The sequence below is a fragment of the Ictidomys tridecemlineatus genome, chromosome 11, assembly GCF_052094955.1.
Source record: "Ictidomys tridecemlineatus isolate mIctTri1 chromosome 11, mIctTri1.hap1, whole genome shotgun sequence".
NCBI lineage: Eukaryota > Metazoa > Chordata > Mammalia > Rodentia > Sciuridae > Ictidomys > Ictidomys tridecemlineatus.
In genome coordinates, this window is record NC_135487.1 from 862,716 (window position 1) to 885,141 (window position 22,426).

At 53.7% G+C, this 22,426-nt stretch overlaps 3 protein-coding genes across 12 annotated transcripts in view; 1 reads left to right on the plus strand and 2 right to left on the minus strand.

The window, feature by feature from the left end:
• Nucleotides 1-374, minus strand: part of Morn1 (MORN repeat containing 1) — a 49,179-nt gene extending 48,805 nt beyond the window's left edge. For all 7 annotated transcript variants that reach the window (XM_078025044.1, XM_078025045.1, XM_078025042.1 and 4 more), the window contains exon 1: nucleotides 52-374. In XM_078025044.1, the coding sequence (XP_077881170.1) occupies nucleotides 52-127 (76 nt within the window). In that variant the 5' untranslated portion in view covers nucleotides 128-374. The remainder of the gene's footprint in view (nucleotides 1-51) is intronic.
• Nucleotides 322-12,820, plus strand: Rer1 (retention in endoplasmic reticulum sorting receptor 1). 4 transcript variants are annotated; one of them, XM_078025049.1, is made up of 8 exons: nucleotides 404-541; nucleotides 2,740-2,899; nucleotides 4,119-4,206; nucleotides 6,124-6,228; nucleotides 8,572-8,671; nucleotides 9,942-10,020; nucleotides 11,484-11,619; nucleotides 12,157-12,820. In XM_078025049.1, the coding sequence occupies exons 3-8, from the start codon at nucleotides 4,126-4,128 to the stop codon at nucleotides 12,244-12,246; spliced, it is 591 nt and encodes a 196-aa protein (XP_077881175.1). In that variant the 5' UTR covers nucleotides 404-541; nucleotides 2,740-2,899; nucleotides 4,119-4,125; the 3' UTR covers nucleotides 12,247-12,820. The 4 variants fall into 4 exon arrangements, with proteins under 4 accessions (XP_077881176.1, XP_077881174.1, XP_077881175.1 ...); XM_078025050.1 differs by lacking the exon at nucleotides 2,740-2,899 and having other exon boundaries at nucleotides 322-457; XM_078025048.1 differs by lacking the exon at nucleotides 2,740-2,899 and having other exon boundaries at nucleotides 386-541.
• Nucleotides 12,821-13,048: 228 nt separating this feature from the next.
• Nucleotides 13,049-21,004, minus strand: Pex10 (peroxisomal biogenesis factor 10). Its single transcript, XM_021735891.3, is given in 7 exon segments — nucleotides 13,049-14,863; nucleotides 15,760-15,895; nucleotides 15,977-16,155; nucleotides 16,157-16,210; nucleotides 17,745-18,151; nucleotides 20,099-20,179; nucleotides 20,822-21,004. Coding segments are annotated over 7 exon segments (1,035 nt in total). The 5' UTR covers nucleotides 20,931-21,004; the 3' UTR covers nucleotides 13,049-14,794.
• Between the last annotated feature and the right edge of the window lie 1,422 nt (nucleotides 21,005-22,426).

The window sequence follows — 22,426 nt, forward strand, 5'->3', positions numbered from 1 at the left end:
GGGCCTCGTCCTCGCAGAGGGGGTGTGCTCCCGACGCGGCGCAGTCCGTACCGTTCCGTGGAGGCCGCCCGGGAGGATCCCGTTGCTGAGGGAGCGAAGCCGGGCCGCTCTCGTTGGACGCCGCCATCTTGCTGCCAGGGCTTCACTAGCAACCAGCCACGCCGTGTGCCATTGGCCTCGGGTCGTTAGGGGGCGTGGCCTCGGCCAGTCCAGGCTAGAGAAATCTCCGGAGCGGAACGTTCGGACCGGAGCCCGCGGACGCCACTGCGCCTGTGCAGCGCGACGACTTCCGCCAGCCCGCTCCTTCCGCCGAGGGAACCGCTCGCCAACGGCCGCGGTGTCCGCACCGGAAGCGGAAATGGTTGGAGCTCCTGGCCCCGCCCCGCGGCCATCTTGGAGGCCGGAGGCGGCGCCGCAGGACGGAGCGGAAGTTCCCGTGCAGCTTCCCGGAGCCCGAGTGAGCGCCGGCGGCAGTCCTGCCCGCCGTCCTCCTTCTGCGGTCGTGAGGGAGACCGCGGCTCGGCCGCAGCGGAGCTGCGAGGTGCCGGGGGTGGGCTGGTGGCGCGGGGCGGCCGGGCGGCGCCGCCTCCGCCTCCCTCGGGCTGTCAAGGCTGCGGGCGGGCGGGGCCAGGGAGGGTCAGCCGGGCCGCGCGGGGACTGGCCGAGCCCCGGGAGGACCCGCGCGGAGACTGGCCGAACCCCGGGAGGACTCGCGCGGAGAGTGGCCGAGCCCCAGGAGGGACCGCGCGGAGACTGGCCGAGTCCCGGGAGGAGCTGGCCGAGCCCCGGGGAGAGACCCGCGCGGAGACTGGCCGACCCCGGGAGCGGGCCGCGGTCCTGCCCTCCTCGGCCGCCTCTTTCCCCCACGGGGCGGGGCTTCTGGGGAGAGTGGCCTGTGGCCGCCCGCAGTTGGAGTTGGGATGGTTGTGGCGGGTGACCACTTCCCCAGTACCTGTTGGCCCGCGGCGGAAGACGGTGCTGAAGGGGCTCAGGGAAGCCCTGTGTCGGCCAGGAGCGTTTGGCGGCAGTGGTTCCGGCTGAGCGTGAGGGCTTGAGTCGTGCAGGATCTTAGAGAACATTCAGTGGCACTTCCTAATTTTCAGGTCTATTGTCCTGGAACTGCTCAGTTTTAATTGGGTTGACTTTCCACTTCATGGTAAAATGGGATTTTCCCATAAGTGAGTGAAGTGTCCTCAGTAATTGAGACTTAGCCAGTGACGGTCATGATGTTAACAGGTGACTGGAGTGGAGGTAGGGGTATAAAGGCCAGATGGGATCTAGGTGCCCAGACTGGAACGCAGCCTCGGGAATAACCAAGAGTAGGGACAAGAAGCGTATTCCAGGGAGAGAACAGCACAGGGGCTTTCATGGTGCCTGGAGTCAGTGACCATTTCTTGTCCAGGAGGAATTGACCCCAGAGGCTAGGCAGAGGGCTTTTTTCTGTGCAGTTCCTAGTTTAGGAGTGATGGATCATAGAAACTAGCCAACTAATGGGTTCTAGAACAAGGCACATGGAGAACATTCTCTACAGCTTCTGGTGGGTACTTAGTTGTCTCTGCCTGGAATGGTTTTTGTTTCAGTTTTCTTTGAGTGTAAAGCAGTTACATTGAACAGGTAATTGGTTGACTTTCTTTTATGTAATGGGCACTTCTAGATGGTAAGGCCTGGCTGTGACCCAGACAGGGGCCTCCTCAGGAGCTTGCACTGTAGTGGGAGGAGATTGAAAAATAAACTAAAAGGCATCAGAAACAATTGCTGCACAAAATAAAAACATTAGGGACTGGTGGTCAGTTTGGACAACAGTCAGGCCTCTCTGAGGAGGAGGTGACCTTTACACTGAGCAGGAGGAAGAGAATTGCAGACAGAACAGCTGGTGTGAGGGCTGCCCTAATCCAGGAACTAGTCTGACGTGTTTTCGGGGCCGGCACACACATGGTGCCAGGCTTGCAGGCTCTCCATGCGCTGCCACGAGCTCCTTGGGAAGCCTGGGCATAGGGTGCCAAAGTGCTGTGACCATCCTGCAGATCCAGCCCCACACATTCTTAGGTGGCTTACTCAGGTCCTGCTACTGGGAAGTGCAGTGCTGGTTGTACTCCAAAGTTCACATTCTTGATCAGGTTACAGTGCCACTCGCATGTCATTGGCAGCAGGTTCAGTGGAGCTGTGGAGTCATGGCTGAGGTGCAGCTCAGTGGCAGAGAACTTGCCTAGCACGTGTGGGGCCCTGCTCCATCCCCAGCACAGGAAAAAAAGGTGTAAAGTCATATTTTCATATGTATGCTTGTTAGATAATCAGTTTGTGACTGATGCATGTTTTAGTGAGTTTCTCACATCAGCCTGTAGAGTAAAAAGTTTTAAGTAGTTAGCTTCTAGTACATACTTTAATGGGATAGCCAGGTATTTTGTTTCTAATATTACTTTTGGCACTTCCATTCACACAAAAGTGTTTTTTCAGTAAACAATTGGTTAGAGTAAAATGAGGAGAAGTTTGAAAGCCCTACACGATGAAGACTCTGAGTGAAGTAACTTTCTGCAGGCTGGGCTTTGGTGTAAGGAGGGTGGTCAGTCTAGATGTGCATGTAATGTAGCCTTTATTTAAACTGGGAACCCCTCTGGTGAAGTGTAAAGATACTCTTCCCAGAAGGGATCGGGAGGACTTGGGAGCCATAATGAGCTTTTAGTTAAACTGTGTGTCTTTGGTTTACAAGGCTCTCCTGACCAAAGGGCATTTCTTGAACAGCTCTGGGCACTGTGCTCTTGGGTCCTGGAAATGTATACATGCTAAAGACTGGACACTGTGGCCTGTTCAGCTGCAAGCCTGTGTTTAAGTTGTGATTAGAAAGCTGTCCACTCGAGACCTAGGGACTCATCAGGTGGCTTGTTGACTTCCACTTCAGAAGGTGGGTTTTCCCAGTGCTCACAGTGAAGATGTGGTTAGAAGGTTTTGGACTTAGGCAGGTGTGGGTCTGGTTCCAGCCCCATTGCACATGGCTGATTGCTGGGGACAGCACCCTGACCTTTGTGAGCCTGTTCTCTCTTCTGTGAGTGGGAGCAGTAACAGTAGCCTCAAGGCTTGCTGTGGAATGAAGATTGTCCTTGTGTCTGGTGCTTAATAGGGCTTCATTTTGCAGATGGGAAACGGGCTGGCTAAGTGGCCAAGGGGGTCTGCTGAGGACCTTTTCTGCTCAACATAAGTGGAACTTAAGCCTGACAGTGGAGTCTGTTTCTCCTCTTCACTGTCATGATAGTTGCAGAGGGAGTTTGGGCAGTTTGTCATCCACAGATTTGGGTGGGGGATGAGCCCTGCCTTCCCTATCTTAGGGCCCACAAGTGCCTTGTCTTTAAAGTGGGAGGGTCCCAGTTATTTAGCAGTGTCTCTTGAAGAGTGGTGGACCTCTGAGTCCATGCTCAGGAACCAGTTGTAAGGCTGGGCTCTAGGCCTGCTCAGGAGCAGAGTTGTGGCATGACCTTGGACTTCTTTGTGAAATGTGGATAATGATGTCCCTTCTCTTAGCCATGTGGGAATTAAGTGGGACAATGTGAGGACCTGGGATTTGGCACCTGGGTTCTCAACAGGTGAATTCTGCCTGGGATCACAACAGCATGTCGAAAGAGTCATAAGCAGATAGGATTACTTCCAGTTTTCAGATAAGAAACTGGGATAGATAGATGGGCTGCCTGCGAGTCCTGGATGACATCTTTGAGTTGATGGAGGATAAACCCAGGACAGGCCATAGAGAAGACAGGGTGCTTGCGGGAGGCTGGGGATCCTAGAGGAAGAAGTATCTGGAGGGTACTTCCTGTGGACTCACCGGGAGACTCCAAGCTCAACAGGTTAGGGTGGACAGCACTCCTGGAGAAGGGTTGGGGAGAGAGATTGTGGTGCTGGCAGTAAAAATAGTTCTTTAGTGCTGCTCAGCACATCAGCTTGCTCTGTCCTTTCCTCCACCAGAGCTTGTCACCTGCTTGTTTCTTTGTTCCGAATAATTCAGTGTAAAAACACAAAGAAATGGTTTGGATGAAATACTGAGTATGGGAAAACCTTGACAGATTGGTCAACAAATTTTCAAATCTTTGAGTGCTTTTTATTTGATTTAATAGTATTTTGTGTTTTTCTAGTTACAGAATGTCTGAAGGGGACAGTGTTGGAGATTCAGTCCATGGGAAGCCATCAGTGGTGTACAGATTTTTCACACGACTCGGACAGGTTGGTGCATTTGTAGATCAGTGTAAATATTTGGAAGAGAAGTTTTGGCTCCTGACACATCTTCAAGCGTGTGAGTTTGCTGCATTGCTGAGGAGAGCTAAGCACTAGCTGGCTCTACCTGACACTGCTCTGTGCTGGGCTCTGCTCTCCTGTGAACTCTTGCACGCATGTTTTCCAGAAAGGCCTGGTAGAGGAGAGTCCAGGTGCTGGCTGGGGGCCACATGTGGTCTTGGCCACATTGGCCACATGTATGTGTTTTTTTTTTGGTGGTGCTGGGGATGGAGCTGGGGCCTTGTGCATGTGAGGCAGGTGCTCTAGCCCTGAGCTACACTCCCAGCCCTTTTTAATTTTCTTTTTAGCAACTTTTAAAAATGCTCTGCAGATATGGCTGGTGGCCTTTGCTCTGCTCTTGCTGGTCCTCTTCTGCCACCCACATCTAGTTTTCCCTGCAGGCCTCACCTTCTTGGCCTGCACATGGCTATTGGGTGCTGTGTCCTTAGCGCTGGCCTAGGTGGATGTGGGCCACCATATATCTGTAATCCCAAATATGTGGCTGTCTGGGCTGCTTGGTGGAGTGGTGGGATTGGAGTTATTGGAACACTTCGTGCTTGAACTTGAGTCTAGAAGTCTAAGTTAGTGAACACTTTTTGATGCTGATTCTTTTAACTCAATAAAAAATTTATCAACTTTTTTTTTTTTTTGGTACTGAGGATTGAACCCAGGGGCACTCACTGAGCCACATTCCCAGGCCTTTTTTGTATTTTATTTAGAGACAGGGTCTCATTGAGTTGCTTGGGGTCTTGCTAAGTTGCTGAGGCTGGCTGTGAACTCGAGATCCTGCCTAAGCCTCCTGAGCTGCTGGAATTACAGGCATGTACCACCACTCCTGACAAATTTATCAACTTTTAAAGTAGTATACGGCAAACTATTTAATTAATGAATCTAGGTGATGAATGTGCGTGGTCTCATTTTATGATTCTTTGAAAATTTTCACAATTTAAATTTTAAAATTAAACATGTATGTGTATGAAAAATGAAGAGCTCCCTTAGTAATGTCCACAGCTGCCTTGGTGCACTCACATGTGAGCTCTGGCTGCTGTGGTCAGGCTGTGGCTGACCCCTTGTGAGTGAAGGCAGGACCAACCTGGGGTTGCTGGGCCAGTGGGAGATTCCAGTACCTTAGGAGACGCCCGTGGAAGAAGCAGGCTTTGGGTCAGGACTTGGGTTGTGAAACCTGTTGTATGGGATGGTGACTTCAAGATGGGTGCCTTCTCCTTTTCAGTTGATGTCCTTTTAATTGGGGTGAAATTGGTCTTACCCATAATGATATCTTTGTGCTAATGCCGCAGTACTCTCTTCTAATTTTGGTTGTTTTATAGTGTTTTTGTTGAGGAGGTGAACCACTTTAGGAATTATTGTAAATTTTGAATTGTCACTGCTTTGTGCTGACATGTGTATTTATTGCTGTTTTAATGAACTCTTTAGAAAAATTTTTTAAAAAATATTTATTTTTTGGTGTAGATGGACACAGCACAATGCCTTTGTTTTTATGTGGTGCTGAGGATTGAACCTGGCTCCCGCCACTGCTACAGTCCTAGCTGAGCCACAATCCTAGCCCCTCTTTTGAAAATTTAAAACTAACTCTAGCTGGGTATGGTGTCATGTGCCTGTAATTCCATATATTTGGGAGGCTGAAGCAGGAGGATCACAAGTTTGAGGCCAATTTAGTAAAATTTGAAACAAGGGCTGGGGATGTAACTCAGATACGGAGCACTGGCCTAGCATGTGTGAGGACCTGGGTTCCTTTTTCAGTATAGCCAAAAATAAAAACAACTATAGTGAGAAGTACACTTTGTAGCAAAGTTGTTGTGAGAGTTCCAGGGTGGACCTAATGCTGTTTAACCCTTGTCTCTTTAGATTTATCAGTCCTGGCTGGACAAGTCCACACCTTACACGGCTGTGCGGTGGGTGGTGACACTGGGCTTGAGCTTTGTCTACATGATTAGAGTTTACCTGCTACAGGTAGGTATGGACTCTTATATCGGATGTGGTGTTGGTTGGGACATTGGTGATCCAGTATCGAGAAGGAAACGATCTATAATAAGCACTTTTCAGTTCAGCACCAATGAACGACGAATTTCAGTGACTGTCTTAATTTTTAAAGAGGATTGTTTATGATTCACCTTGCTTGTCTCATTCTGTAGCTTGAGTTCCCAGTGCACAGGCCATTCTTGACCTCTGCCTGTGTTCTGCCCTTGAGTGACCTGCTCTGGACCATGGGCTTTCTCATCCCCTTATCCTGTCATCCCCCCGCCACCCCGCCTGAACCTCAGGCACAGATCACGTTCTGTGGCAGATACCTCATTTGTCGGTGAAGACGTGGGCATTCACAGGGTTTAGCTGTTTTTTTTTTTTAATATTTATTTTTTAGTTCTCGGCGGACACAACATCTTTGTTTGTACGTGGTGCTGAGGATCGAACCCGGGGCCGCACACATGCCAGGCGAGCGCACCACCGCTTGAGCCACATCCCCAGCCCAGGGTTTAGCTGTTTGATGAGGCCTTTTATGAGGCCGAGGAGCCGAATGAGCTCGCTGTGGTCTGTGAGTGAGTGGTGTGCTAGCCTGAGGCAGGTCTGCTCATCCCTGGGCTGCCAGTGGACACCCCCAGGGCAGCTGCAGCCTCTTGTTGTTTCCTAATGGACACCTGTCCTCAGGGACTCCTTGCACACCTGGAGAGGAGACTGTTTCTTATTTGTAGGCTCGGAGGGTGTACAGGTTAAAAGCCTTTTATCCAGAGTCCAGAAGAGATGTCCTCACTTAAAGCATACCTTCCTTCCTGCTACCTTCCAGGACTTGGGAGGTTGTCAGCCCATGAATGGACAGGTTTATTGGACTCAACCATGTTCTGGAGCTATGTGAAATTCTCACTTAAATTGAGTATAAGCTGGGTGTGGTGGCCACACCTGTGATCCCAGTGACTCAGGAGGCAGAGGCAGGAGGATCTAATCTTGAGGCCAGCCTCAGCAACTTAATGAGGCCATGTCTCAAAAAGTAAAAAGGACTAGTGGTATGGCTCAGTGGTGCAGCAGCCTGGGTTCATTCTCCAGTACCAAGAAAACAAAACACCAGGGCTGGGGCTGGGTCTCAGTGGTAAAGTGTTCACCTAGCATGCACGAGGCACTGGGTTCGATCCTCAGCACCACATAAATGTAAAATAAAGATATTGTGCCCACCTAAAACTAATAAATAAATGTTAAAAAAAAGATAACAAAACATTGAATGTAGAGCTTGAGTTTTGTTCTCATTCATCGTTTGTTCCTGTGAGTGAACCAACTTGGATTGGTATGAAGGTGGTGGCTTTTCTTATGTATCATAGCAGAACCCAGACTGTACAGAATGTCTGGAATTGGTGTTGATTTTTAAAAAATTGGAACTTGGCCCATTCACTAACGGAAAGACTGGTCCAGCAGCCTTGAGTTAGGGGTGTGGTGGTGGTGCGGCGGGGGGGGGGGGGGCAGCACACAAAGGTTAGTTCCACTCTGTTTGGAGGCAGATTTGTGTCTGATCTGGTGGCCCTCAAGGCTTGGCCTTACATGTGGTTGTACTTTGCATTAAGGGGATTTTTCATACCTACTTTGTAGTTGTCTAATTTAAAACTTTTCTGCAGAAAGATTTCCTCTTGTTTATGAAAAAGTGCAGGCTTTGAAGACTGAGAATACAGTTATAGTATTCACCAGGAGGAGCTTGGTGCTTTGGCGTGTTGCACGTAGGGCCTGCCATAGGTTCTCAGTTCTTGGCATCTCTAAGGAAGGCTTGGCTCAGGAATTTCTGTAACCCTTGCCCTCGACAGACGTCCTCATGTTCTGGTCCTGGGAACCTGCAGGCAGGCACTGCTTGTCCATCAGAGGAGCACCAGCCACCTTGTCTTTGCTACCAGCTGAGATTATGTCTTGGGTCTCATGTGAATCTGCTCCCCGCGGGGCTTGTGGCCAGAGTGCAGGCCAGCGTCCCCCAGGGTGTCAGGAGGCCACACCCCAGCCCCAGGGTGTACGGCAGGCCTGTGATTTTTGAGGAAAGCCTCCTTTTCTGTTGCACTTCTGGTTGGGAACCTTGGCTGCAAGTGTCACGTGCATCTAGTGGGACACTTGAAGGAGTTTGCTGCCTGGACCCTGGGTCATCACATTAGTCTCAAGACCCACAGAGTAATTTGAGGTAAATGGTCACCATGGACATTTCCATTGTCACTTAAGCTGGTGTCTCTTGCTGTTTCCAGGTTAGTCCAGGTTAAGGGGCACAGGCATAGTGAAGCACTTCGGGCTGCGCGGGTGGGCTGCTCACTAACGCTATGCTTCCTTCTCTTCCAGGGTTGGTACATCGTGACCTACGCCCTGGGAATCTACCATCTAAATCTTTTCATAGCGTTCCTTTCTCCCAAAGTGGACCCTTCCTTAATGGAAGACTCAGGTAAAGCAGAGGCCATCCACAGTGCTGTGTGGGCAGTGGGTGCCTCTGTGCCTTCCTGGGAGGCTGCACGTACTCCAGGGACGCGCAGGGCTGTGCTCCAGGTGCTTGCACGTACCTGTGGTAGCCGGGTTAGCATGAGCACTCTCAGCCTTCATACAGCCTTGTCGGGGTGTTCACTGATGTCCCCATTTTATGGATGAGGAGACTGAGGCACGTGGGGTTATCTGGCAGAGAAGGGGACCAACGGAAGGGGCGCTGAGCCTGCCTCTAGGTTTCCACCTTCTATAGGCAGCCCATCCTGGCCCTGCCGTAGGATTTACCATTTGGCTTCTCAGGTGACCAGAGGTTTACACGGGCTCCCTGCTAGGATCAGCACAGACCACTAGACCCTGACTGCTGGTGGCCAGGCTGGGGTGAGGTGGCAAGCACTCCCTGGTTTCTGAGACAGTGAAATGTGCTTGGCATGTTTGTGTCATGTCTGCAAGGTTCCTGCTGTTCCTGCCCTGCCTGGGCCAGGGAGGGGCTGGGGGCACAGACGATGTGTGATTCTGTCAGGGCACACTGGCTGCCTGGGCCCCAGGGTCCTCTGTTGTGGGAGGTGCTCGAGAGTGGGGTTTGAGTTGGAGATCAGAAGTCTGTGGTTTTTCTTTATAGAATAATTAATGAAAACACCAAGGAAGTACAGCCCCTTCCGTTTAATTGCTATCTGAAGGAGACTAGATAAGACCCTTTCCTGGGGCCTCAGTTTCTCTCTCTGTAAATGAGGTGCGGTGGATGAGCAGAGCATGGCCTGCAGCAGCTCGCTGCAGTCCCACAGTGTTCTTGTGGGCAAGGACACAGCCTGCCTGCATTCTTTACTGCTTGTTTTGTGTAAATGTAATTCTTCCTTGTTTTTTTTTTTTTTTTTTTGGTGGTACTAGGGATGGAACATGCCAGGCAAGCATTCTGCCACTGAGCTCCATCCCCAGTCCCTTTGTTTTCTTGATGTCATATAATTGATGAAAAATCTGTGCGTAATTGAATTCTTTTTATGCATACAAAATGTGTAGAAGTCTTTCAAAAGAAAGTCTAAATTGAATCTTTTAAAGCATTGAATTGATTTGTAAATTGGCAGTAGACCCCCATTTTATCTTTGGCTAAATAATGTGAATCTATTTCCGAATGTGAGGCCTGCTAATTAAAACTTTTAGGGAAAGCTTCTGAATGTAGTGATAGAAATAAAAAGATGAGAGGCAAGTGCTATATCTCGGATTGGTAATCTGCCTTTCAGATGATGGCCCTTCCTTACCAACCAAACAGAATGAGGAATTTCGCCCCTTCATTCGAAGGCTTCCAGAGTTTAAATTTTGGTGAGCTACTTTTTTTTTCCTATTAAGCTTTTTAAGCTGTATTTGTATTTGACACGTGGTGACTGTGTGCTTATGGGGTACAGTGTGGCATGTCAGTGCATGTGTACAACATGTACCTGTCAGATCAGGAAGCTGGCATGTCCGTTACTGCAGGTATTTGCCACGTCTTTGTGTTGGGAACAGTCATGATCCTGTTAGCTACTGTGAAGCATGCAGTGTACTGTCCCCCATAGATGCCCTCCTTGTGCTGTGCCACACTTGACTGCACCTCTGACTGAAAGATGTCTGGCCTGCGCTTGAGTGTGGCTGAGGAGACTGAGAAGAGTCAGTTTGTTCTAGTCAGCCACCAGTTAAGACTTCTTAAAGGAGTGGGTTTGGTGTGCTTCATTTTTTTTGTAATCTTCATTCACCCAAAATGTGTTGGCTGGGTGGTGTGGGGCAGACTGCCACCTTGTGATGTCTGGAGCTGGCAGGCATGAGGCTTGTTCTGAGAGGTAGGGAGCTGCTGTCTTGCACGCTTGAGCCTCAGAAGGGCAGGCCCAGGCAACTGCCCTCTGGGCCCTGTGGCCTCCCATGGCCAGTAGAGTTGAACTAATTTTCTGCCTAATTCTTTTTTTTTTTTAATTTATTTTGTTGTTATAGATGGACAGAATGCCTTTATCTTATTTGTTTTTATGTGGTGCTAAGGTTAGAACCCAGTGCCTCACATGTGCTAGGCAAGCGCTCTGCCACTGAGCCCCAGCCCCTGCCTAGTTCCTGAGAGAGGTGGCCATGTTGGTGATGGGTCTGGGCCTACCCTCAGGGGCTGGTCCTTGTGTACACTAGGTCCCATGTAGCTAGAAGGAAGCAAGGAGGAGTGTGATGCAGGGACATGTAGTTGGATCCAGCTCCTCATGTACCCCTCTGCCGGAGGGTTGGGAGCTCTGTGGCTAGCCCTCTGTCCTGTTTCTGGGACCCCTGTTCCGGGACCCAGGAGGAACTGAAGTCTTTGTTGGGTCACTAAATTGAGCAAACTGGGTTTCTCCAGCTACAGGCACTAATCCTGCAGCCCTGGCACTGGGCATGGGACACAGTGTGAGGTGCGGAGTGTGGGGCAGTTGGGGAGAGGGAGTGCAGGGCGGGGGATCATGGGCCCTGGAAGCAGGGAGGGAGAGCAGTGGGGTTTACGCAGGGAGTGTGGAATCTATTGGAAGTGAGAGCATCACATGCTGGGACCTCGGGTCAGACAGCAGGCCTGGGCAGCACACGGGTGCATCGGCTTCAGCATGGCGTGTTGTACTTTGTGTAAGTTTAAGGCTTTTTCAGCTTGAGGGACTGAAAGGATGACGTGGTTAAGGCTCTTGCACACACACAGTAGGTGCTCATTTGTGGGTGAATTTAGGGAAAACTGGAGGCTAGAGGGGGCTGGCAGTTGCCAGATTCTGATCACAGGTAGCACTGCTAACTTCTTTCCTCATGTCAAGGCATGCGGCCACGAAGGGCATCCTGGTGGCAATGGTCTGCACCTTCTTCGAGGCTTTCAATGTCCCGGTGTTCTGGCCGATCCTGGTGATGTACTTCATCATGCTTTTCTGTATCACAATGAAGAGGCAAATAAAGGTAAAGACTTCAGCGCTGCTGTGCTCTGTCCTGTCACTGCCCTGGGAGAGCGTGCCCAGGTCTCTGCTGTGCAGCAGGAGGTAGGGCCTGCTAGGAGTGGCCAGCACTGCCTGGTGCATGGAGAGGACCCCGTGCTCCCCATCGTGGAGGCAGTGTGCACAAATCTGCAGATCTCCACGTGGGAACCAGCGGGCCCTCGGGCAGCTGGCTGGGAGCTGGGGAGAAAGTGCCAGGTTGTGCCAGGTCATTCCTGGGCCTGCAGGGTCTCAGTGGCTCTTCTTAATTGAAAACTCAGGGCTCTGCAGGCGGGGTGGTGTTGCCAACCCCTCCCCTCCTACACAGGGCTCACCAAACATTCCCTGAAAGTCGGGATTTCAGGTAGGGCTCAGACAGGTCAGCTGGGCTTTGGCAGTTTTCATGACTTGTGACATGTAGAGAAGACTGAGGGGCACCTTTGGCTGTTGAGATTAGGGGAAGTGTGGCCCCTCGGGGGACAGTTGTGAAGTAACTCAAGCTTGTTTGTGTTTGTTTTCCCAGCACATGATTAAATACCGGTACATACCATTCACACATGGAAAGAGGAGATACAAAGGGAAGGAGGACGTGGGCAAGACGTTTGCTAGTTAGAAGCTGGACTGAATCTGGCACACGTGTTCAAGACGGTTTTGAGCCATTGTAACAATGCCTTTTTCTTCACATAAAGTAGTTGATTACAAGGGATTTGAATTTTCTTTTTAAAAAGGAGCCTCAATGATTTGTAACTGAAATACAGGTTCTTGAAGAAACTGGCATTTAAACCAGATTGCATTGATTTCTATTTCAGTGGTGTCCACATGTTTCAAAGGACGGCATTGTATTAACCGCAGGCTCAAGAGGCCAGGCGGGCAGCAGCCGCAGGAGCAAGGGGTGGGAGGGAGGACAAGAGCGAGGCTACAAGAGGAGCTGGCTGCTCTGCGTGGGGCTGTTTCCCAGCCACGGTGAGGCCGGAGGGACCATGCCAACCCGATTCCTGCGTGCCAGAGAACGTAATGCTGCACAGGTGATTGATTTCAAGTAACTCTGGGGTTCTCATGCCAGTTTCCAAACCTCACCTCACTGGAGGTGTTTTCAAGCTGGCCTCTATCTCGATGACTCAAAACTTTGTTCTTAACTACCATGATTGCTTCTGAGGGCCTGGAATTATAAACATATTATATTTTAATTGTTTGAGATTATTTTGACACATTTCTTTGATACGTATGAAGAGTTTGTTTTGCTTTTGACTAATAAATGTTTTCAGCCCCTGTAAGGAAACACCAAAACTGGTCAGAGCAGGCCAGGTTTGTGAGTTTAACATAACAGCTTTTCATTTTCTACAAGGGAAATAGAACCTACCGCATGTCAACTTTTTTAATATGATAAAAAAAATACTCTTAAACATTTTACTAAGTGACTTTTTAATTCCAGTTTTATTAAAGACAGTGTCCTTTGCTTGCATAATCTATACCTAAAGCACTAGACCTTGCACCAAGGCCCAGCTTGCTCTCAGCCGCCCCTGGAGGGGAACAGTCTTTGACGGTAGCCAAGAGACACCCCTGCAGGAGGCACAAGTGCTCTGGCCCTCTGGTGCCTTGGCAGCAGGGCTTCCCATGCACACACAGGGTTTCAGACACTGAGCCAATGGTCTGGACGGTCTTTTGGTGACTTCTGATCTCAAGTTGAGCTCCTCTGAGAGGTCATATATAAGTCCTTCTGTGTACCTGAAATTTCACTTTTTGTATGTGTGTGTGGTTCTGGGGATTGAATCCAGGGCCTTGAGCCTGTTAAGCAAGTGATGTACCTGAGCCACACCCTCCAAGATCCCTGTAAATTTTTTTCTCTCTGCCACACAGGCTAAGTTGCCAAAGCTGACATCAGACTTTCCTCTTGCCTCAGCCTCCCTAGTAGCTGGCAGTACGGGCAGCACCTGGGATTGTCAAACTCTGCCTGTGATGGGAACTCAGTGTGCATCTATCTGTCCAGGGCTGGGCATGGTTGTGCAGAGCTGTGCTCCAGGCCCCCTGCAGGGGCTGTGGAGGCTTCTGCTGCCAGCAGCCCTGGAGCCATCCCCAGTGCTCCTCCCAGCCTAGGGCGGGCAGTTGCCTGTTGCTGTTCGCTGGCCCTGCTCACTAGGAACAGCTGCACAGCAAAGCCATGTTGCTGGCTGGCCTCAGCCCCACATTCCACACAACCCAGAGGTCCTGCCGGGGGCAGCTCCACACATTTTATGAGGTTCGTTCAGGTTAATCCTTTGTTCTCCATGGAGCAACATTTCTGTGGAATTAGTTTCTTAAACGTTGCAAGTTGTCTCTGGCACCAGTTAAGTTTGAAAACCTGGAAATATCAAATAGAGGCAGGAAGCAGGCTGGGGACAAGCTGAGGGGCTGCCACAGCATGGCCTTGGGTAAGCAGCGTGCTTACCACTGGGCCTTTCGGGGAGGGCACTGGCTCACCTAGGCTCCCCAGAGGGGCCTAAGAGCAGAAGCGAGTTAAGACGTAAAGAAAACAACAGGAAATTTCCCTCAAGCTGGCTCTGCCCCTGCAGCTGGGGAGACCCGTTCCCATTTGTGCTAAAGCTAAAAATGGGAAGCAAACGCCATGAATTAAAAATATGTGCCAAATATTTAGTCAGAGGTACTGACCTTTGGTTACTGTGTGGTCTTGACACCCAGTCCTATAGATGGGCTTGCCTGGCCTGGGTGCTGGAGGCCTCTGTGACCACCCAGGGGAACACACTGCCCCCTCCCCACTTGATGCTCAGCTCCTGCCTCCTGAGAGTCCTCTGCTCAACAGAGTGAATAAAATTCTTTCTGGACAACTTTTGAAATTAGTTCTCAACTCTGTGGCTGGGGAAGGGAGGGAATCCTGAGACCTTGTCCAAACGAGGGACCTCTGAAGAAGCCTTAAGCTGAGCCAAACCTGGGGCTTTTGGCCCCTCCCTTGGTGGGCCACAGCCACCTGCCAAAGCAGCCCTTATAGTGCCAGGCTGGTCACCCTCGTCAGCACCAGCTTTTTGTCCTCTAGCCTGGTGGCGGGAGTCGTAGCTTTACGTGGCAACCCAGTGCAAAGCGTTCTATGATTTCTGTACAACTAAGTGAATCTCGAGAATAAGCTTCTTGAGGTTCCTCCATCCACTTTCCAGGGTGTTTGGTGACAGTCAGCGGTAGTGCCTCAGGTAGACCAGTTTCTGGGGAGGGAACTTCTCCCTGCAGAGGGGACACTGCGCCTGTGGGGGATGGCAGGGTCACCGACAACACACGGGCTGCCCCTTCCTGCTGAACCTATGATCTGCAGCTCAGAACCATGGAACAGCCTTCCCCAGTTCTGACAAGGTGGTGGTGCTAGGCATGGTCAGTTCTGGCCCACAGCAGCTGTGCCCCTGGACACTCAGGGTACCACACAAGGGGCTCCTCATTCACCCTCAGCACCTATGGACCACTGGTGCTGGGGACCTTCCTGTTGGGCTTATTCTGCTGCCTGAGCTTCACTGTGTCTGCCCAGCAGTGCTTGGGCAGGCAGCTGTGGAGGGCTTCAGGCTTCATCAGGAAGGCAGATATTGGGCCACATGAACTGCTCTGAACCCTTTCTTTTAGGTCTTCCCACCAGATCCCATTCTGGACGCACCCTGTCCTACCCGTTGGGACAGGGCTCCCTCTGCACTGCTGTGCACGAGTTCCACACTTGGTACACTGGGCTCTCAGAAACGCCCATCCAACTGGCATTACTGAGTCTCTTGGGTGTGTTTCCAGAAGAATGAGTTCTCCTGTCCTTGTCCTGCTCCATGATGTCCAGGGTGCCCTCCCTAAGAGCTGTCTGGCTAGAGCCATTCTGTAGTCCCTCCCAGCAAGGGAAGTGCCCAGCTGCCCAGGGGATGCAGCATGTGCACTCTGCCACTCGGCGCCTGTCCTGCTAGAAGTGGAGTCTAGTGTGGGCACAAGGATGCCCTGGTGGGTGCAGCCTGGCAGGGCAGGGTGAGGGCAATATGGCCTGGGCCTTGTGCTCACCATATGGGACTTCTATCTAAACACGGCTCCACGCCTAACTGACCTGGGCGCTTTTAGAAGAGGCCACCCTCCACCCCAGACAGAGGGACGTTTAGAAGGGCTCGGGCTGGCCACACACCTTGGTGCTGCACCACTCAGTGATGCACTCCCAGCAGAAAAGGTGGCCACAGGGAGTGGCTGTCGCGTGCCTGCGCTCCTCCAGGCACAGGGTGCACAGTGGTGCGCGGGAAACGGCTCTGTCTTCCAGCGAGCTCCTGGGGAGGGCAGGGCAGTCGAGGTCAGAGTGCTGTCCAGTTCTTGCAGTATGCCCAAGCACCCCAATAGCCCTTGCGCACCTGCGGTGGGACAGATTGCGGTGCAGCCTCCACTCCTTCCTGGCTCGCCGCCTCTGCCTGAAGCCATACAGCTGCAGCCCCACGGAGAGTGCCAGGTGCAGCAGGGAGACGAGCCCCAGCAGCCGGTAGCTTGCGCGAGCCCGTGGGTCCTCTCCTGACAGGTGGTGGATCCGCAGCTGTCAAGGTAGGTGGCCCCAGAGCCATCAGCACCCTGAAGGGGACCTGGCTCCAAATCTGCGAGAGAGCCCCTGTTCTGTCAGGCGCAGGCCTCCCAGGGTGCTGGGAGTGCCCAAAGAATGAGACCAGGCCTGGGGGTGGGTTTGGGGAGACTCAGGAAGAGGCCCCAGGCAGGAGACTGACTGCTGGCCATCCTCAGCATAATTGGGGTGAGCCTGAGGCTGGACAGGACAGGGGAATGGGTGAAGATTCTGTGGTCATCCAGTAACTGCCTTTTGGGGAGAAAAGGGACTAACTGGAAAAGGGCCAAAGAGAAGCTGAGGGGACATGGAGCTGGACATGTGGACACTCCTCACCAGCTGCACTGTTACAGGGACAGACATGTCCCTATTTTAGCAAGGTATACGGCTCCCTGACCCTACACACATTCCCAGTCTCTCCTGTACCTAGTAATGTAACTTCTGGCCACGTTACTGAAGAAAAAGCCCATTGGCCCCAAAGCGGAGACAGTCAGTTCAGCCATATAGGCATCTTGGGCCAGAGTGGGAGCACATATAGAGGTGGCAGACCCCACTGCCAACCTGGCCCTGCTGCCCTTGTGGAGAGGAGCCCTATACCTGCCCGGTGCCTGGCCAACAGTGGCCCTGGAGGAGGGAGAACAGCCACTCAGCAAACTACCCAGATCCTGCAAGGCGTGAGGACCTACTAGATACCTTCAGGTCTGAACATGGAGACCCCACCGCAACTCTGCAACTGATCCTGGTGACCTGCTTATGTGTGGGGTGGGGCAGGCAAGATTGAGAGGGACCTGGGAGGGGCTCAAGGCCAAAGAGAGTACTGGGGTCCTACTATTCCTCCCTGGACCAAGACCAGTCCACCAGTCCCACCTGTCACCCTTTAATTCATCCCCTTCAGGATGTCACCCCGAACCCTGGGCATGGCCAACATGACCTCCCTTCTAAAAACTCAGGCAGCACTGTAGCCCAGGAGGGAGGGCACCAAGGCTGGGGGCAGAGAGATGCTCCATGGGTGTCAGTGGAGAGCCAGGATAGGAAGAGTCGGGGTGGCTGTCAGGAGCAGACGAGGGAGGCCTGGCAGAGATGCTGTCCACATGATCAGCTGTTGGAGAAACATCCCTGGACCAAGACCCAAGACACTGCCCCTGTGCCAGGACTGCAAAACAGTGTGAGTGGGGCCCTGGGAACTGGGCTGGAGCCTGCACTCGGCACTGACTGGGACCACTTGCTCCTTCCCCAAAGCAATAAAATGTACACAGCCGCAGTCTAGACCTGTGCTGCAGATCTGCCCCAAGACTGGACCAAGGTCTCTGTGTTTACTGACCTATCCCCACCTCCTGGCAGCCCTGCACAGGAAAAAAGACTTGCCCTACCCTCGGAGTTCATGGAAGTTGGACTTCCCCAGGTCTTTCAGCAAAATGTAACTGAATAAAAAACTGTGGTTTTCCAAGTAGAGGTCTTGTTGCCACCTCAGACTGCAGCACTTGACTGATGACATCATCACATAGATCACTAGCACAGACCCTGCAGCAGTGATCTAGGTGTCCAGGTGGGGCCCTTGGCTCTATACTTACATAAGTGATCCCTGTGAGCCTCTTGGCCAGGTGGTAGAAGATGCCGTGGATGTAAAACCAGGCTATGTGGAGGCGATGGAGGCAGGCGAGGCCCTGTCTAAGGATGAAGGCGGCCCGCTGAAGTGTCCTCCTCTGTTGCTCGGTCAGGGTAGCCATGTGGCGACGAACCCATCGTCGTGTCCCTGACCGGCCACGCCCACTGGGCACCAGGCTACCCTGTGAGGGCCGCATGCTATCACCTTCAGCCTGCAACTCCTGCTCCAGGGGCAGCAGGGCCTTGTCCAGCAGGTAGGGCAGGACTGCATGAAGTGTGACCAGCATACAACGGCGGAGGCTGGAGGGCACATGCCGCTGGGATGGGTCCACCTGGATGATGCCCACATACTCCTCCCCAAGCGTCTGGTAGCCTAGAAGGACAAGGACAGGTGTGCATTGATGCAGGGACAGGCTCCTGTGGTCAGCCTGTCCTCAGTCAGCTTCTGTACCTGAGCATCAGTCCACTAGTCCCACCTGTCACCTTTAACTCATCCTCTTCAGGATGTCACCCTGAACCCTGGGCATGGCCAACATGACCTCCCATTGCAAAACCCACCATAGCCTCCTTATGACCTTAGAGACACAACCTGCCTCTCAGGCTGTCCTCAGCTCCTGGGATCTGGCCTGTTATGATTGGGATCTGGAAAGTTCCCCAGACTTATATGTTGAAGGTTTGGTCCCCAATGTAGCGATAGGGCTTTTGGGAAGCAACTGAGGCACTAACCCACTGGTAAATTTATAGTTGAGTGGGCTACTAGGAGCTGGGGCCTAGCTGGAGGAGGCAGGTAACTAAGGATATTCCTTGGCCTCTTCCTCTATGCTCTGCTTCCTAGCGGCTACAAGTCAAACAGCTCTCCTCTTACATACTCTCCACCATGGTGCTCTGCCTGGCCAGAGGCCCAAAGCAACGGGGCCAAGTGAGCCAAAATAAACCTTTCCTTCTTCACATTGGACGTTTCTGCTTTTGTTGCAGCAATGGAAAGCTAACGCACCTGTGCTCCCTGTTCCCCCAGGTTCTGATCCTCTTCAGAGCCTGTGCTTGTTCCTCTTTTCTCCCCTGCTGCCCCTCTACTCCCTGCCCATGTGGTAGGACTCAGTCTTGTTGCTCCCTACCTCCCACACACTCCAGTGAAAACCCAGACCTGGCTCACTCCCAAATACCTGGCTTCCAGGTCAGCTGCCTAGCAGATATCATCCCCAATTCACTGCTAACCAACAGGGAGCTTCCAGACCACCTGGGAAAGCCTGCTCCCCACTTCCTGTCTCCATGGAAAACCATGCTGGCCCTCCTATTCTTGAGGTCAAGCCCATAGTGCATCCTTGACATCTCTTCCTGTGTGTCTCCCTGCTTCTACCTCTGCCTGACCTCTCCCTTCCCATGTCCTTGCAACACCCCCACCTTTCAGAGGAAAAGCTAAAAGATCACAAAACTACTGTCTCTCAGGGGCACTCCCAGCCTTCTAAGGAGGCCTCCTTATCAGGGTCTTCTTGGCCTTGAGAAATGCTCTTTCTCAAAACTGGCCCTTTCCCCTAAAGAGCTCATCACCTCCCACAATACTACACAATGCAGTTATTTTTTTATTTTTTTAAAGAGAGAGTGAGAGAGGAGGGAGAGAGAGAGAGAGAGAGAGAGAATTTTTAATATTTATTTTTTAGTTCTCGGCGGACACAACATCTCTGTTGGTATGTGGTGCTGAGGATCGAACCCGGGCCGCACGCATGCCAGGCGAGCGCGCTACCGCTTGAGCCACATCCCCAGCCCCACACAATGCAGTTATGTGGTGCTTATCAGCAGCCAGAGCATTCCAGGGTGGCAGGACACCCCTGGGTGGCCCCCTTCTTTACAACTGGCTGGCATTTAGCGTGTGTTCAGTGATCTTTGCTGGGTCCCAAAATGGAATTGGCAATCCTGAGGGCCTATCAGACCTTTGTAAGGATGACCATCACGCTTGACCTTCTCACTCCCCCATCAGAGATTACTGCTAGCACCCCTGGGACTCGGGTGACCAATGTGACCCACTTGTGTCACCAAGGTAGCCACTGAAAAAAACACCACCCTGGGCCAAGTCCTGGAAGAAGGTCTCCAGGGACAAAAATGATGGAGGGCAAGGCTCCTGGCTGGGGGTTGAGCCCTGGGCTCTGGGGAGTCCCAGGCAGCTCCTCCTCTGATCTGTGGTCCCTTCCTTCCTGGGGCTGCATGTGGGCTGGTTTCAGGAGCTTCTCACTCTGCCTGGAAGCCCCATCCCATCCCTGTCCTTTGACTTTGACTTGGGTGGGTTGTGGATCCCTCAGTGCCAAAGGCCTGCTGAGGGTGGTACCTGCAAGTGTGGTGAGGCCAAAGTAGGCTATGTCTGAGAGCAGCTCGATCTCTTTTCTCCACTCCAACCACTTCTTTGCACCTGAGAAGAGAAAAACACATTCCTGGGGCAAGTGGTGGGGTCCTTTAAGGGTGAGGGCCCACAAACTTCCCCAGGTGCTCAGTACAGATCAAGTTCCTCCCCTTCCTGCAGGCTGAGAAAGCCCTCAACCACCCTTCTCTCTCCTGGCCTCCCTTGGCTCCTCCTCCTCCGGCCGGGGCCTGCGGCACAGACCCCTTGGGAGAAGTACCCGCTGCAGCTGTCTCCCGCTCCAGGGCCCGCCGCCCCAAGGCCCCAGTCTAGGCAGTGCTGGGCCACAGGCTGGAGGCCGCCTGCCCGGCTCACGCCCGGCTCTCCTGCTGCCTGGCCGGCCGAGCGATCCTGGACCTCCGCTTGCCCACCTGTCGAGAGTGGCGCCCCCAGGTCCTATCTGTGGGGACGTTGAAGAGTAAATGGGTGGCCTTTGGACAAGCACGGAGAACAGCGCCTGGCACAGGGTACGACAGATAAACACGCACGTCCAAACAGCCTATTCTGACCGTCACCCTCTCGCGGCCGCCGACCCGGCCTCCAGGGCGGCGCGCCCGCTGCGGCCCGGGGTGGAGCAGCTCCCGGCCGCCAGGGCCTGGGGCCGAGCCGCCGTGGCGCCGGCCTCTCTCCCGTCGCGTCCTCCCGGGCGCTCACCCGCCAGGCTGTGCAGGGCGCCGCCCGCCGCGCTCCGCAGGCCGCCGCGGTAGTACTCGTCCTTCTGCGCTGCGCGGATCACCTCGGGCGGGGCGGCAACCCGCGCCATGGCCCTAACTTCACGACCACGCACCGCACGCTACCCCCGTGGGCGTGGCCTGATGGTGCACGACGTCGTGCGGCGCAGACCTTGTGCGTCACTCGCACAGGGGCGTTGATGGTGGAAAACTTGACGGGGACTAGACCGAGGGCGCAGCGGGGCGGGGCCGGGGCGGGCGGGAGGCGGGGCCTGCGGAGAACTTGACAGGGACTAGACAGGGCACGCAGCGGGGCGGGGCCGGGGCGGGAGGCGGGGCCGGGGCGGGCGGGAGGCGGGGCCTGCGGAGAACTTGACAGGGACTAGACAGGGCACGCAGCGGGGAGGGGCCGGGGCGGGCGGGAGGCGGGGCCTGCGGAGAACTTGACAGGGACTAGACAGAGCACGCAGCGGGGCGGGGCCTGGGCGGGCGGGAGGCGGGGCCTGCGGAGAACTTGACAGGGACTAGACAGGGCACGCAGCAGGGCGGGGCAGGGGCGGGAGGCGGGGCCTGGGCGGGAGGCGGGGCCGGGGCGGGAGGCGGGGCCGGGGCGGGAGGCGGGGCCGGGGCGGGCGGGAGGCAGGGCCTGTGGAGAAGCGTGCTGGGGGCGAGACCAGAGGCAGGGTGAGAGCTCGAGGCGCACAGGCCCAAGGATGGGCGGCGGACACCCACCACTGCCCCGAGCCTCTGGCTAACTGAGCTGGGCCCGCGGAACCTGCGCTGGGGAGCCCTGGGACGACGGTGGCGGTCAGCCGCCAGCGCCCACCCGGACTCCTGACTCTTCCCAGCAGCTCTGCTCTCGGGAAGGGACGGATGGACCTAGGCGCGTGCTAAGGTCACACGCCAGCACGCCAGCGGGGGTGGCGCCGCCACAGGCCACGGAGGAACCTGGTGTCTGGGCGGCCGGCTGGGGGTCCGGGGGTCAGAGGGAGAGGAAGACGAGTCCGGGGAGAGGGGAAATGGCCGGGCAGAGCGGGGCGGGGCACAACGGGAGGGGCGGGAACGCGGGAGGGACGAGCTGGGAGGGGCGGGGCAGGGCACGACGCGGGGCGGGGATAGGCTGGGAGGAAGGGGCGGGGCACGACGGGAGGGACGGGAACGGGACAGCGTGGCTCAGGAGAACACTAAGCGAGTCCACAAGTTTCTGGCCAACTCATGCAGCAGATTGAAATGCATCTCTTTGTTGGTCCAAGGCCGTTCTAGTCCGCGGGTCCACGGGGGGTCTTGTTCCCTTGATTCATGAGCTCAGTTTTAGGTTAGGTGTATGAAGTGTGGCCCGCTCTGGGCACCCTTCACCAACCGGTCCCTGCACAGGAGTACATTTTCCTGATTCTCCTACGGGCACGATGAGTTGAAAATCCCAGCCTCAAGGAGGGAATTCTGGTCCTCTAGGACCAGAAACAGTATCCAAGTGTCTGTTCCCAGGGAGATCGGGCTTAAGGGCACCCCTGATTTCAAGTCTTAGCCCCAGATCTTGGCTCCACTATTGAATGGTGCATCTAATCCTCAGTTTCCTTATTTGTTTTGG